Raw genomic sequence first — 17,016 nt, 5'->3', positions numbered from 1 at the left:
GACAATTTTTAATCGAACGGATAAACTAATTGAAGTATTGAATAGTTAAGATAATTTTAATTCGATAAATATTAGAATGAAACAATGTTCCAGGCACTTTTGCCCGAATAAGATAATGCGTTGCTAAATTTCGTGTAGAAAGATTAGTGATCGATTTTGCTGTTGCTGAGCCACCAAGCATTCAACCATTCACTTTTCGAATGCACTACACTTTTACCGATCGATGGAATATATCCGAAAATTATCCGATTCATAACTCTTAAGGAATAATTTTCTCTGGTCCTGAAAAGGTCCGTTCAAATAACGGTTGATTTTAGAAAGACAAAGGAAAATTATCCGCACTGAATGCGGGAAGCCATCGAAAACTGTCGCCACCTGCTGCCGTGAATGAGATTCCTGGTTCTATCAGATAGATAGCCGAGAGCCGTCGCTGGGTTGGTGCGCAGCTACCCAGCTGCGGAGGCAACTTCCATTGCCGGGCCCACCGCAGCCGTGATCAGTGGATGAGATTCCTGGTGCTATCACTCGTCGCAGTTGACGTGCTGCTGCGCAGCCGTGGACGTGATATCCACCTCCACCCTCCCTGACTGATCCAATGAAAATGACGAAAGAAATCAGAGAGAACAGCTTTTATGCCCCTAGATTAGCAGATGAAGCTCCTCCCATTCGGCTGGCTTTCCAGTTTATTTCGATTGCATGACCCGCCCCGCATGCTTCGGACGCTTCAAACGATTTTTAACCAAGAAATGAGAGAAATTTTCATTTAACAAATAAAGTAACAAAAAAAATATAAAAATATTTAGATCATTTTAATTCTAAAAATGCTAGAATTAAGCAAGGGATCGTCCTTAAATTACGGCACACAAAAATTAGTCATTTTCAACCCCATCTCATCCCTATGTCACACTTTTTGTATGGGACCTCTGAAATTTTTGTATGGGTCGTCACACTTTGCTGACCCCCTATTTAAACGTGACGTAATTTTTGGACGCTCCCCAATGTTTCACGAAAAATGGTTCTGATAGGACAATGCGTTGCTAAATTCTGGGTGGAACGATTAGTGGCCGGAATTCAATCTTTCATTTCTCGATTGAACCACACTTTTCTCGATTGATGGAATGAAATTATCTGATTTACAACTTTTGAGGAATTATTTTCGGTGGTCCTGAAAAGGACCGTTCGATTAATTGACGATTTTAGGAACGAAATGGCATGAAAACATCATGTCACGCAATGCGTGTTGGTGTTCCCTTGCTAAATACAGGATGCCACCGAAAACTGGTACGCCGCTTTCTGCCATGGATGAGATTCCTGGTGCTATCCGCACGATAGCCGAGAGTTTTGCGGCTGGGTTGATGTGCCACTGTTCAGCTGTGGGGGTGACATCCACCCTGTCTGACTGATCCAACGAAAATGACGAAAGAAATCAGAGGGAACAGCTTTTATGTCCCTAGATTGGCAGATGAAGCTCCTCCCATTCGGCTGGCTTTTCAGTTTATTTCGTTTGCATGTCCCGCCCCGCATGCAACAGACGCTTGAATCGGTTAATCAACCGAGAAATAAGAAAATTTTCATTTAACCAATAAAGCAATCAAAATATTGGAAGAGTCCAGTCCGTACATTCGACTTGATCGGACGTGTTTCGGCGAGCGCGACATCCAGTCCGATACTTATTGGTGAGCAAGTGCACTTCGCGTCGCGGGTGCCTTACCGGTCCCGAGATGGACGACACAGCGACTACTTCGACCACCAACAAAGGTGCCACGAAAAAACGACCACCGAGCAACAGCGACGACGACTCGCGCGGTGCTTTGAAAAAGCATCCAGCACCGAATTCGCTCCGGCGCGATCCCTCATTGCGAAGGAACACCGGGAAAAATTGTCCAACAGGCCCGGGACCAGGGGTGGAAACCGTGAACGGTGCAAATTGCCGATCAAATCAGTCCAACCGGACGAAGAAGAAGAAGACGGATGCTGTCGGCACCCAACAGAATGAGCAACAACAGGAGAAGAAATTGCTCGAAAACAACATCTACCACGCACTGGAGGACGGAGCGACTGGCGTCCCGACGACCGAGAAACTTGAGCGGAAGGAGAAGTGCCCGCCGATTTACGTACCAAACAAGGACCCGGCATTCTTGCGGCCCTTGCTACTTGAGCGTGACATTCCGGCCACGTGCAAATTTCGTTTGTGCGCTGGCGGTGTGAAGCTCGTATTCGATGCCAAGGAATGCTATTACCGCGCCTTGACTTATCTGGTGGAGCCACAATGGGTGGAGCACTACACCCATGACGATCCAGTGACCAGGCCGATGAAAGTCGTACTTCGCGGTCTGGAAGACATGGACACCCAGAAGCTGAAGGAGGATCTGGAAGAAAACGGGCTTCAAACCTTGATTGTCCACAAGATCGTTAGGCGAGATACCACTCGCAAATATCGGGACCAGCCGTACCTGATCCATCTTGCGAAAGGGACTACGACACTGAGAGAACTCCAAAAAGTGAAATTCTACGACGATTGCCTCATAACGTGGGAGCGATACAACCCAGTGCATCGCGACATCACGCAATGCATGAGGTGCCAACGGTTTGGGCACGGCATTAGGAACTGCCGCATGGCCCGACGATGCGTCGATTGTGGCGATCACCACGATGATAACCGCTGCCAAAAGAGCGAACCCACCTGCGCCAACTGTGGAGGAGGTCACCAAGCAAACTCAAAAACCTGCCCCAAGCGGGCAGAGATGATTGCTGTACGAAAAAGAGCAGCCACAACCAACCAGCCGAGAAGGAAGAACGTCCCCCCGGCATTCAGCGATCTCAACTTTCCAGCTCTTCGCCCCACACGACTGGAGACCAACCCGCTTACAACAACCGGACCCGAGACACAACCAACAACGTCCACGAACTGGCCGTCCATTCCACCTGGATACCGACACCAACAGGAGAGCGAACCGCAAGTTGTCACAAATGAAACTGCACTCCTTACGCCGGAGCAACTGGTCCCTATGTTCCAGAAACTAGTGGCCAGTCTTCGAGGTTGCAAAACAAAAATCGACCAGATCTATGCTCTGGGGCTCTTCGTAATTCAAAATGCCCTATAGAGTAGATCTGGTCGATGTGATTTCCGGCCACCATAGCTGGTTACCTTAGATGATAGAATAACTAATTAACAAATTAAAAAAAAAAAAAAAGCAATATTATTTTTTGAAATATTTAAAATACAAGCTAAAGCAACCACTCTTACACTTGATGTTTTTGAACATTTATAAATTCAAAACTGAGCTGTAGAGCCAACAGGCTGATCAATCAATGTAAAAACCAGTTGTAACACACAAAATTACTGAAATAAAGAGAGAATTTAAAAAAAAAAAAAAATATTGGAAGATTTAGATAATTTTAATTCGAAAAATGGTTAAATTAAACAATGTTTCACGAAAAATGCTCTGGATAGGATAAAGCGTTGCTAAATTCCTGGTGGAGTCATTAGTGGCCGGTATCATGCTTGTTGCGGGGCCACCAAGCATACAATTTTTCACTTTTCGGTTACACCGCACTTTTACCGAGCGATGGAATGAAATAATTATCTGATTCACAACTCTTGAGGAATAATTTTCTATGGTCCTGAAAAGAACCGTTTGAATATTGAACGATTTCAGACAGAAAATTGACATGAATTAATCATGCCACGCAATGCGTGTTAAATTTCTCCGTGCTGAATGCTGAACGCCGTCGAAAATTGGCCCGCCGCTTGCTGAACCACCACCAAGAATTCAATCTTCCACTATTTGTTTTCACTACACTTTCCCGGTCGATGCAGGAAATTTATCCAATTAACTCTCTAGGAAGCATTTTCGAAGAAATTGAAATCAATTCATCATGCCACGCAATGCGTGTTGGATTTCTCCGTGCTGTTTGCTGGAAGCCGTCGAAAATTGGCCCGCCGCTTGCTGCCGTGGGTGCGATTCCGGATTTTGCTGCTGCCTCTGCCACCACCGTCGATCAATCCGATGTTCAAACACTTCCTTGGTCTGCCGCGTTAGACGGTTAGAAGGTGAATGTGCAACAGCACCCTTGCCGAAAACCACCGCCACCGAGCCGACACGGCCGTCAAAGAAGAATGAGCGAAAACGCAAACGAAGAAAGTGGGCAGCTCTCGTTCGATGCGTTCACCTCGAGACGACAAAGACGAATGAGGGAAGATGCGAAGAAGCAGTAGCTTTTATATTCGACGGGAGCATCCAAAATGTGCTCGATCGTGATTGGCTGGAATAAACATGGGTTCACTTTTTCAAATTTTTCAATAGTTTGTTATTGAAAATCAGCAAATGTTAATATTGTACATAATTGGTGTAAAGATTTCCAATCGATTGGAGCCAAAATTTTGAAAATTCAACGAGAAATGTCTGAGTTATTAATGCTCAAAATCTCCACTTCAAACGTAACGCGGCCGATTTCTGAAAATTTAGAATGACACCCGGTATAGAAAAGAGAGACGTAGTCCTACGTCAAAATAATTAGGTTATGCTTTCAATACAATTTTAGGAACAACTTTAAAACCAGCACGACTTGGGGGTAAAATGAACAGCTGGTTCAAACTTTATCTAATTTTTATAAAATTTTGTGCAATCTCGGTATATTGAGATCTAGAATACATATTATGACACAACTAGAGCAAAAGTTAAGAAAAAAAAATATTTTACGATTATAAAATAAGATTTTTATCCTTAAAACCGCTTATTTTAGTACATTTTTTACAAATAATGATTTCAGCACATTCCAAATTTCATATAAAAAAAATTTAAAAGTGTAGCATATAAAGTTTGCATTGAATTTGGTGACCTATACTTGAATATATCGAAATTAAACATTTAAGCTAGTTTTAGAAGACATGTTCATTTTACCCCCATCGATTGTTCATTTTACCCACACTATTTTTCATGACTCTGTTTTCTTGCATTTTTTGCAATCGAAAATAATGTAAGAAAATTGTACTTTTTATCAATATTTTCTTCCAGAACTCTTAGAATATATTACCATCTACGATGTAACAGGGTTAAAAAGAAAGATTTTGTCATATTTCTATTGGAAAAGACGACAAACGCTTTGGGTGTTCATATTACCCCCAATTCCCCTACTGGTCTGGGTTTATTGCTACTGTTCTTTGTTGTGCTGTTATTGCGAAGAGTTTAATCTTATCTAGTTTGGGTAGTGGCTACGGTTAGGATAGCTCAGATCAATCTTCAGCATAAAAGAACAGCAACGATCAATCTTTGAAGATTCATGCAAAATGGTACAACCCAAGTGGCCTTAGTACAAGAACCTTACTTTCGTAGGGGAATTTCTATCAAGGAAACCTTGTGAATCCGGTGTTTGCTACTTTCAGTAAACATGAAATGACAATCTCGCGTGTCATGCCTCGAGCCTGTGTGCTTGTCAACAACGCAATCGTTGCTACACTTATCTCTGAACTAACCACCAGAGATGTATGTGCTATCACAATTGATGTATCTGTTGGAAACCTCAACAGGAAATACGTCTATTGTTCGGTTCATTCACCGCATGATGAACCATCTCCTACGGATGCTTTCAAACAAGTCATTGCATACTGCACTTCAAAAGGCCTTCCGCTAATTGTTGGCAGCGATGCTAATGCTCACCATATCATCGGCTAAAATATAAACGACTCATAAGAAAGTAATCATTCTTCATAAATAATTCCAAAAGTGCCAGTGAAGAAACAGGGGTGTAAGAAGTCATAAATTACAAAATTTCCATAAACAAATAAAAAAATGCATAAATAAATCAAAAGTTTCCAAAAATAATTGATTTTTGAGCAATTAAAACAGTCAAAAATGCAATGAATAAATCAACTGTTGCAATAAAAAAGCCATTTTTCCCACCAAATAACTTCGAATTTTCCATAAATAAATCCGATTTTTCCATAATAAATTAGAAAATTCACAATAAAAAAATATCGAAAAAGCAATAAATAATTTAAAAAGTACAATAAATAAAAAAATAAATTATCAATAAATGTCAAAAACCGAGCAATAAACGTAAATGCATTTTGAGCCAAAAAAATACATAGACCATGCGGCGAAGCCGCATAGAGGATTGAGGAACTGAGGCGGCAGAAGGCCGCCGAAGTTTCCGATATCCGATGCACCGCAACTGCATCGTTTCGGTTCTAGGCAAACCACAGGTCCAAGAATTTGCCCGGTATAATGCAAACATAGATGTTATCCCTTTTTTAGGTCCGACGAGCGATAGCGAGTTCGGACAGCAAGCGATTGCTCGGTAAATTGCAATCATAGTTAGGCAGGCTTTTCAGTCGTTACAGTCATATAAGTGCGATTCAGCATTTCACTGCCTCATACTTTCCTGCATTTGTTTTTCATGGGTAATTTTGAAATTTTTTATTGCATTTTTTGAATTTTTAATTGCTGTTTCGATATTTTTTATTGTGAATTTTCTAATTTATTATAGAAAAATCGGATTTATTTATGGAAATTTCGAAGTTATTTGGTGGGAAAAATGGCTTTTTTTATTGCAACAGTTGATTTATTCATTGCATTTTTTACTTTTTTAATTGCTCGAAAATCAATTATTTATGGAAACTTTTGATTTATTTATGCATTTTTTTTATTTGTTTATGGAAATTTTGTAATTTATTACTGCTTACACCCCTGTTTCTTCACTGGGACTTTTCGAATTATTTATGGGAAATTTTGTATTTATTATGGAACGTTTAATTGTCTGCCCCATATCATCTGGGGCAGCTCAGACATTAACTTGAGAGGCTCCAGTTTGATGGGGTACTTAAGTAGTACAGATCTTGCATTACTTAACATAGGGTAATTCTCGCTGAGACCGGCCCACTATTTACACCTTGTCTTCAAAAATGATTAAGGTGTCGATTTTCTGCTTGCTTTACTTTTTTAGCGAGGGCTTTCAGAAAATCGGCACCTTAAACATTTTTGAAGACAAGGTGTAAATAGTGGGCCGGTCTCAGCGAGAATTACCCATAGGCAACTGCCCAACCTTCATGGTATCTGCTAGGGAGGAAGATTATTATAACGCTTAGATATAACGCTTTGCTCTAGTAGAATTAGTCACGAGCTGACCAATTGGCATGTGTCAGATGAATACTTTTTATTTGACCATCGCTACATCTTTTTTAAACATTTAAATTTTACTTCGCAAACAATGCGTTTCAGGAATCCTCGGTCAACAAACTGGGATCTTTTCACTGATTCGGTTGCGGCCAAATTTCATGGATACTCACCATCCACTGGCACTCCAAGTGATTAGTGATACTACAACGGCCTTCATCATGGAAGCTGTTGAAGAAGCTATTGCCCTCTGCGGCTTGTGAAGACCACAAGAGGAAGCCCTTGGTGGAACTCTGATCTGGTCTAGCTCAGAAAACAATGCAGAAAGAGTTGGAACAGACGACGTTCAGCTGGTTCGGAGGCTTTCAGGTCGGCTCGCAAGGCCTACAGGATAGCTCTCCGGTCTGCTGAACAATCAGGCAGGAAACTCCTTTGTAAGAATGTTTCCAGTTTGAGTGAAGTCAGTCAGTTTAATAAAATCCTTGCGAAATCTAAGGATTTCCGAGTGAACGAACTTCTTATGCCAAATGGCGATCTGGCTTCCTCTGATGGGGAAGTTCTGGAATGCTTATTCAGCACACACTTCCCTGGATGTGTGGATATTACATCTTCGGATGAACCTGATGTCTTTTCTTGTAGTTATGATTCTATGGCTTCGGCTCAGAGTATCATAACTTCAGAATCGATTGAATAGCTTTGCTCCTTTCAAATCACCTGGGGAAGATGAGATTTATCCTTTTTTTTGCTTCAGAAGGGATTTGATTATTTCAAACATATTTTGAAAAAAAAAAACTATGTGTTTGCAGTTTTGCTATAGGGTAGATTCCCTATACAGTAATATCCTGGTGGGATATTACTGTAAAGTTTATTTCGAAAGTGGGTCGTGCGTCGTATGAAGAAGCAAAGAGTTTCAGACCTACCAGTTGGATCTATTTTCTTCTGAAATGTTTAGAACGCATTACCGATCATCACATTCGTGATGTTCATCTGGCCAACGTGCCTCTTAATGTAAACCAACATGCTTAACAACCAGGAAAGTCCACTGTGACTCTTTTACACAAGGTTGTTTATGATATTGAGAAAGAATTCACTCAAAAGCAATTTTTTTAGGTGTTACCAAATGTTCAAAAAGGACATCTCTTCTCGACATTGCGTCAAGTGTAGCAGTCAATGCGTTATCGTCATCGAAACCCCTTCATACCTTCAACCCTGGACAACGACCCATGCAAAATACTCTCTCCTGTTGTAAAACGATGAGACTGTACAGTAGCCGGTTGGATGAGCCGGGCTTAGTTGACTGCCGCTCAGTGTTAGTTGGTACTGATGTTGGTTAGCTGTTAATTGAAGTTTATTATAAGTATTTCCTATTTAATTCAAATAAAGTTTTCTGTCGTAAACGGTGTGTTACACAAGCAGTGATTAGGAAATTGAGTGTTTGCGGATGCCCTCAAGGGGGAGTCTTATCACCACATTTGTGGAATCTCGTAGCAGATACGCTATGGAAGCAACTCAATAATAGCGGGTTTCATACTTATTGTCTTGCCGACGAGTACCTAACATTGTTAGTAGGTATGTGCATCAGTACCATTTTCGACCTGATGCAAAGTGCCCTTCAGGTAGTTGAGGGGTGGTGTCGCCACAATTTTGGATTTCGACTTATGCAGTCTTTGGTTTTAGCGTTGATTATTTCTCATCTTCGCCGACGTTTCGGTCCTCGGATCGGACCTTCTTCAGGGCTCGATAAAAATCAACTGGTCAATTTATAATCAACGCTAAAACCAAAGACTGCATAAGCCGAAATCCGATACTGTAAATTACTACAAACAGTCGTTACACACAAACCCATCTATTGTTCTGTTTACAAAAAGGCGAAACCGTAATGACGTTCGACCTTTGCGTCTCTTTGATTCCGACATTATTGTGACTGATCAGATGAAGTACGTTGGAGTTATTCTTGAATCCGAACTTTCCTGAACACCTCAGTTCAGAATCAAGAAAGCTGGTATAGCCTTCGGGCAATACCGATGAACCTTTGGCAAAACTTGGGGTGCATAAAAGTATATCAAATGGATTTACACAACTGTTGCTCGTCCAATATTGGCCTATGGATGTCTTGTGTGGTGGAAAAAGGGCGAAGTGAGAACAATCCAATCAAAACTAGGCCATCTGCAAAGGATGTGTTTAATGGCGATGTCTGGAGCGTTCTCTTCAACACCCACGGCAGCGTTTGAAGTTCTCTTTGACGTTGCCCCACAACACATTTACCTTAAACAAGAAGCACTTTCTTGCACTTAGCGCCTATCGGTAATCGGTTTACTAGAGGAAACTCCTGTGAACCGCTGTTCAACACACACCTCGTTGTTTCCACTTTTGGTGAATTGGGACAAAGTTGTCCTTGCTCCAAGTGATCTTACAATTGCTTGTAATTACCCATATTGGACATTTTCCTCAAAATTCCCTCCACGGGAAGAGTAGACATTTGGATATCTGGAGAGAAGTATTTCAGACGGCATCGTATGTTACACTAACGGCTCCCTTCTCGAAGGTCGAGCAGGTGCTGGCGTTTATTCTCGTGAGCTAAGGCTGTATCAGTCTTACTCACTTGGTAGACACTGCACCGTTTTTCAGGCCGTAACCTTTGCTCTTATGTGCGGAGTGCAATCAGCACTTCAACACGTAATGGGTAAAGTAAATAATATACTTCCGTTCAGATAGCCAGGCTGCTATTAAAGCACTTGTTTCGGCCAACTCCAGGTCGAAGAAAGTTATCGCTTGTCGAACTCAAATCGAGAAGCTGAATTCAGGAAATGCTGTTCACCTTGTATGGGTGTGTATCTGGCCGTTCTTCCATCACTGGAAGTAAAATGGCAGATGAGTTTGCTCGCACTGGAGCATCACATGACTTCATTGGCCCTGAGCAAGTCATTCCGGTATCAAAGTGCACAACCAATACTGGAATAGTTTGGAGTCATGTCGTCAAACAAAAGTGTGTTGTACTGAGCCTTCTCCTGGGGTGGCGAAGTATCTAACAAATCTGTCCAAGCGGAATTGCAGCATTGACTTGCCACTGTAGACTCAGCTAACTCATAGCGACTATTCAGCAAGCTGATTAATTTGTAGGTACGTGATAGCTGTGAATCCGATTATGGAACTTCGTATCATTTGATATGCAACTGTTCAATTTTTGCGCAACTACGATTCCGAGTACTCGGAAAACACTTATTAAGTAAAACTGACTTCAGAAACCTCAATCTTCAGGACGTTCTGTTGTTCTTGACCCGGTGGTGGTAAAGAGATATAGGCTCTCTTTACGCTTTATGCATTATTACAGTACACTTTTCAGGGCGCTGGTTGAACCCATTGTGGTACGCTTATGCGGGTATGACTATAGTATTCCCTTACCTGTCTTTTCCCCTGTACAATCCTTTTTTCCTACTCTTCTACATCAGGTAAATGACGAATAGGCTTGTGTTCATGACGATGGCACAAATTTCCCAAATGGAGGAGAACGTGTCTCTAGAGCCGATCTACTAATACCTGATACCACCCACAGACGCAGAGATCCCATTCCATTTTCATTCCGCTTCTTTCAAGTGCAGCTTCAAACCAAAGTAATCTTGGCCCTAAAGGGCTCCAATGAAACTAAAAAAAAAAACATTCATTCGTTGCGATTTGGTCTGTGTTCTATGCAAATCAATTAGATGCAAATTCCTGTTATTGTCTGACAAAAGGAAAAGCCCCACTGGCCACTCATTCAACAAAGCACTGTGTTACTGGATTCCATGTAAAACAAACATTAAAGGCATTCGTTTTCAAAGATAGCCACAAGATGTTTCCCATAATAATGTGCAGCTGTTCGGTCGGGTGGGGGTGTACTATTTCGGGCAGTCCATGCTCTCTTCTGATGGTGATGTTTCCTGAGAAATTAACAATGCCTCTTCATCTTCTGTTTCTCGCTCTATTTCGTCCCCTTAGGCTGCCACCAAGGAGGGCTACCTCATGAAACAAACATGGTCGTTCCAGCGCTGGCGGAGGCGGTACTTTCGGCTGAAGGGCCACAAGTTGTACTACGCCAAGGATAGCAAGGTAGGTGGTGATAGATTAATGGTACTGGTTGCATTGTTGACTTCTGCGAAACAAGCCGTTTCAATTATAATCCGGCGTGAGGAGAATTCCCCCATCATTGGATCAGTTGAGCATTGTGTTGGATTGGAGTATAATGGCGAACATCAGCGGACAATGGTAGAGCCGTTGTTTAGTGGTTAGGGCTGTGTGTTCTCGGTAGTGAGTTGCATTACATTTACTCCACAATGCAAAATTGCAAACTTGTATCAGGTATTGTGAGGGTAATTAATGCTCTCAAGAATAATAGAGAAGGATTAACCCTTATGTGGCCGACAGAGTACCCGGGTACCCAGCGCCCACTTGAAAAGCACGCTGTAGAAAAAAGCAAAAAAAAAAAAAGTTAACGGTTAACGGTTAACGGTTAACAGCTTATGTTTTGTTTTGAAGTTTAGAAAGGATGACATTACTGTAGATATTAGCTATTATGCTTTTGGTTGAAATCCAAAGAGATCGGCGGTGCGAAAATTGGTATTTAACCTAATTAGAAATGTCGCAACTCAATTAGGATTAGTGCATATTATAGCTCCAAATTAGTTTAATGATGCGCAACAGAAAAAAAAAATAGATTCAAATATACTTCGCAGCTGCAACTTCGCATGTGCTTCAAGCGAAGACTTCGATTTGGTGGTGCGACCAGGGCGCAACATTTTCGAGCAGCCGAGCTGAAGTTCACCGTGTGGCAATTTTCATTCACTTGCCTGCATATTCATATTCAGCTGCTTGATACTCGTTTGTCAACTGAATGAAGGTCAATGAATATTTGTTAACATTTTACAAAGTGTTAAATTGCTGATAAAATATTAACGTTTCGATTACATTTAACGGTGCTTTACACAGATCTTTTCTCATGTGATTGTTGTGGAGTGTTTTTGGAAGGAATCGTAGCCATAAACGAATTTAATTATGAAGATGTTTCTCGATCGGCTTCATATTCAATGACTACGAATTGACTGACTGTGTGAAGAGGGAGAGCGAAAATCAATTTGATTGTTTTGAATATTCAGTGCAGAATCATTCAAATTCGTGCTGTTTTCAGTCAATGACTATGAACATTTTGCACCCTGGGTGCGACGATAATACTCATTGTTGACTTAGTTCTTTTTCATTTTTCAAGAGAATTGTAAATGGTAATCTCCATGCTTCGTTGCCCAAAATGCAATGTAAAGGAGATACAAGGATAGTCATTTAGTTAAGTCGAAAGCATGCTGGTTGCCTAGCTTGCCCACAAAAAGGATCCATTTCAGATCAACTGAACCAATCATCAAATTACACCACCATCACGATATTGCCAGCACTGATTCAATTCCCCGTTGCATGCCTTGTGTGACTGTTTTATTTCATGGAGTGCATAAAATGAAACGTTTGCCTAATGGACTTTTTGAATGCACCACATTTCCAGAGAAAACGATTCCACCAGATGCATCTTCTGTTATTTCGCTAGGTTCATTTTTGCTTTTCTTGCATTGCTGTTTTATTTCACATTTAACCCTATCAGTATCGTATTTATCACATTATTCTATTTGATAGGTTAAGTTGTATAGACCAAGCATGTTCTATTCAATGATTTTCGAAATAAATATTATCCATGAAATGATAAAAAATTTCGTTATTTTTTTCTTGCTGGAAAAAATACGAATTTTGACAATTTTTTTGAAAATCTATGTAAGATAAGGAATTTATTCCATATAGTTACTCACTAATAGAGGGTCTTGTTTCCCAGACTGAAAAAAAATCCCAGGGTTAGGGATTTTTATTTTTCAAACCCCGGGATTTCCCGGGGTCCCGGGAAAAAAATAAAATTTTATTAAAATCATATAAAAAAAGTAATGGAATAAATTCTAAAACATTTTTATCAAATTTCATCGACAAAAAATGTTCAAATAACATATTTTTTTAACTACACCATCGAATAACCCCGGTATTATTTTTATGGGCAAAAATACTTTTAAGTATTGGCTTTTGAGTACCCCATAATCTCACAACAACAAGTTATAGGTGGAATTCGAAGAGAAGATTTCGTCGTTTTTTAAGATATTTCTAAAGATAATATTATTTCTGGATGAATGAAGAAATCACTTGAATCCATGTTTTTCCTCGGAGCAATTTCTCTGACAGAGCTTAAGATTTTTTCAGATTTATTTCTGGGATTTCTTAAGGCATACCTTTTGAGCTTACCTAGATTCCATCAATTTTTTCTACAAATTAATTCCGAGAATCCTCCAGGATTTTTTCAGGAGTTACCCCAGAAATTTTTCCTGAGGAATTTGTTCTGTGGTTTCTGCTCCATCTGAGATATTTTTCGGGATTCTTTCTGGGTTCTTTTCTGAGATTCTTTGAAAGGTCTTCCAGGAACTTCAGAAGATTCTTTTTTTCTCCAGAATACTTCAAAGATTCTTTTTTTTTTGAACTTTCACCCAAGATTTCTCTGAGAGCTTTAGGAATTCTCCAGGCATTACATCCTAGATTCTCCTAAATAGTTACTTTTGGAATGTGTTCATAAGTTTTTGTTTTTGACTTCAGGAAGGTATTCCTGGAACATATTCCTTCTTTCAACTCGGCCCTCTGCACCACCGTGGGTGTCCAGGACTGACATTAAGTAGTAAGTAGTTCAAGAAAAAAGAAAATTAGAATAAGTTTCTTAAAAAGTGAATAAATTCTTAGAGAAAATCATGATTAATATGTTAAAAGCTAAAAATGCTAATTATTTTATTCGGAAAATGCCAAAAAAAAAAATAACAAGAAATTTTAAAGAATGGTTTCAGATAAATTTGATTTAGATAGTGATAAATTTGATAATCAAGAAATTTGTACAAATTTTCGCAATTAATTGCGATGCATCAATCAATAATGATTGCTGGAATGCTGTATGAACTACAGAGTTTTGGTTAATAAGATTTGAAAATATGGTTTATTTTCCAATTTCCACTTGGTATTCCACCGGTTAACCATAACCGACACAATTCGATCGTTCCGCAAATGGATGTGCAACCAAACCACGTTTCCTGACCAGCCGCAAAAGCGAAACAGCGAACAATGTCATTGTTCAGTTTTGCAACGAACCGATTGGCAATTTCATATGGCGGCAGCATAATGTTCCTCGTTTTTCTTCATCTTTTTTCTCCGTTTATAGTGCTCTGTTCTCATAGGCGAAACTACCGGGGGTGCCGGGGTTGCCAGGCACCCCCTAGAATTTGAATGTATTGCTGGTAAGATATGGGGCGACTAATGATGAATGGATGAGCTAATGAATATTTGTCTGTAGTGCACCCCCTGGCAAAAAATCGTAGTTTCGCCCATGTCTGTTCTTCTCCTTTTTTCTTCTGATTTTTCAACGCGTCCGGATCGAGCGGAGCTCGACAAGGGAATGCCATTATTCTTCTGGAGTTCTCTTGTCGTGCCTGCGGTGGCCGTGTGTGTGTGTGATGGGAAAACCATCATCATCGACCTCCTAACTCGACGGCGTCATCGCCATCTAGTGATGGGGTCGGTCGGTCCTCATCACAGCTCCTTTGGCTGGGGAAACGTGTTAGGAGCGTTGAGACTTGGTTGGGTAAGGATGGAGGATGACCGACAGGCGGCCATGCGGCTGCAGCAGGTGGTTTATATTACTTGTTCACGGTTGCTTGAACTATTTTGAGCCTTCTACGAACTGGAGCATTCTTGAGTGAAGTACCGAATCGGGCGGGTTGAGGGTTGATGAACGGCAAAGAGAGGGACGAGCGGAAAATGATTGCAACAACATGCTGAATTTATTGAATTCGGTTAATAAAGCAATGTGACAGTGCACAAATGAAATTTAATTTGAAGGGAATGCATCCCGTTTGCGCAATTTATATGCTTATTCGTGGCATTTTTTTCCAATGAACTTGTGGTTTCCATTCCGATAAATATTTGAGCATCATAAGCGAGGGGGGAGTGATAATTGAAAATAACGACTGTATTTATAATTAAATGGTTACGATTGAGTGAAGGCTGTCTGTAGACTTGCTACAATTCAATTTAAGCAAATTGATCTGTTGGGAACTGGTTAAATAAGAAAGATATTCTGCACAGATTGATTGATTTGATCATCTACAATGTTTCGACGAGAAATCTCTTCGGCACAAAAGCTTCTGCTTCACATTTTCTTCACTTGCTCGACTCACTTAGCTCGCTGCGCACCACGTCTTCTTGTACCGGTTTGATGACTCTCGAGAACCATTATAAACGGGTTGCTATCCGACATCCTGATGACGTGCCCCGCCCACCCCCTCTGCATGCAGGGTCCATGCTTCGTGCCCATAGATGACTACCGGTCTAATTAGCGTTTTGTATATAGTGAACTTCATGTGACGGCGAACTTTTTTCTATCGTAGTTCTGCGGAGTCCAAAGTAAGGTCGATTTCCTACCCCAATGCGTCTCTGAGTTTCTCTGCTGGTGTCGTTGTCGTCGGTCACCAGTGAGCCCAAGTACACGAATGCTTCAACCGCCTCGATTTCATCTCCGTCGATAGAAATTCGGAGTGGCGGGCGCGGTGATTCCTCCCTGGAGCCCTTTGCCATCATCTACTTTGTCTTCGACATATTAATGACTAATCCGATTGACCTGGCTTCACTTATTTACAAATTAACGAGCTTTAATCTCAATATCATCAGCGAAACCAAGCAGCTGAACGGACTTGGTGAAAATCGTCCCACTCGTGTTTATCCCCGCTCTCCTTATTACACCTTCTAAGGCGATGTTAAACAGCAAGCACGAATGACCATCACCTTGCTGTAAGCATCTGCGAGATTCGAAGGGTTTCGAGAGTGTCCCTCATACTCGAACTACGTACATCACTCGATCCATCGTCGCCTTGATCAATCGAGTCAGTTTATCCGGGAATCCGTATTCGTGCATAATCTGCCATAGCTGTTCTCGGTCGATTGCATTATATGCCGATTTGAAAGCGATGAACAAGTGATGTGTGGGCGCATTGTATTCGCAGCATTTCTGCAACACCTGGCGGATGGCCAGCATCTGTTCCGTTTCAATGCGTTCACCCATGAATCTAGCCTGATATTGCCCCACGAACTCTCTTGCAATCTTGAGAGGCAGCGCTCAGTAGTGTGATCGCTCGATAGTTTCCGCAATCCAACTTGTCGCCCTTTTTGTAGATGGGACACACGATACCTTCCATCCATTTCTCCAGTAATACTTCCTCTTCCAAAATCTTGGTAATGACCAATGTCTTAGTAATGTAGTGCTCTCACCAGTGCTTCTTCACCGTATTTTAGAAGCTCGCTTAGTAGTTGATCTGCTCCAGTGGCTTTGTTGTTTTCAACCGGCCAACCTCCTCCTCAAGCAGTTAAAGGTTAGGGGCTGGAAATCTTTCGTCCTGCGCACGTACTCCTAGATCACGCCATCTTTGGTGCTTGCAACGTCGTCATTGAGGTGCTCATCGTAATGCTGCTGCCACCTCTCGACCACCTCACGCTCGCTCGTGAGAAGATTCCCGTGATTATCTCGGCACATGTCGGCTTGTGGCACAAAGCCTCTGCGCGAGCGATTTTGCTACTAGTAGAACTAGATGTGTCCTTAGCGAACGGAATGAAAAGATACCAAGGACAAGTATTATTTCGCGGAAAGAGATAAAACTTCAACAATATTTCTCCTTAATACACGGTTCGTGGCGGCCGTTCTCTATCCTCGGTCATACCCGATGCTCGCCAAGTCGTGGTCCACCTGATCCGCCCATCGTGCTCTCTGCGCTCCACGCCTCTTTGTGCCAACCGTGTCTGTCGCGAACACCAACTT

The 17,016-nt window shown here is 41.4% G+C and overlaps 1 protein-coding gene across 1 annotated transcript in view; it reads left to right on the top strand.

Annotated features, from left to right (window-relative positions):
• LOC109416447 (diacylglycerol kinase eta) overlaps nucleotides 1-17,016 on the top strand; it is a 403,302-nt gene that overhangs the window by 50,367 nt on the left and 335,919 nt on the right. Inside the window, exon 2 of the mRNA XM_062843031.1 lies at nucleotides 11,091-11,201. Coding sequence (XP_062699015.1) covers nucleotides 11,091-11,201 — 111 coding nt within the window. The remainder of the gene's footprint in view (nucleotides 1-11,090; nucleotides 11,202-17,016) is intronic.

The sequence above is a fragment of the Aedes albopictus genome, chromosome 3, assembly GCF_035046485.1.
Source record: "Aedes albopictus strain Foshan chromosome 3, AalbF5, whole genome shotgun sequence".
NCBI lineage: Eukaryota > Metazoa > Arthropoda > Insecta > Diptera > Culicidae > Aedes > Aedes albopictus.
This window is presented reverse-complemented; position numbering and strand designations above follow the sequence as displayed.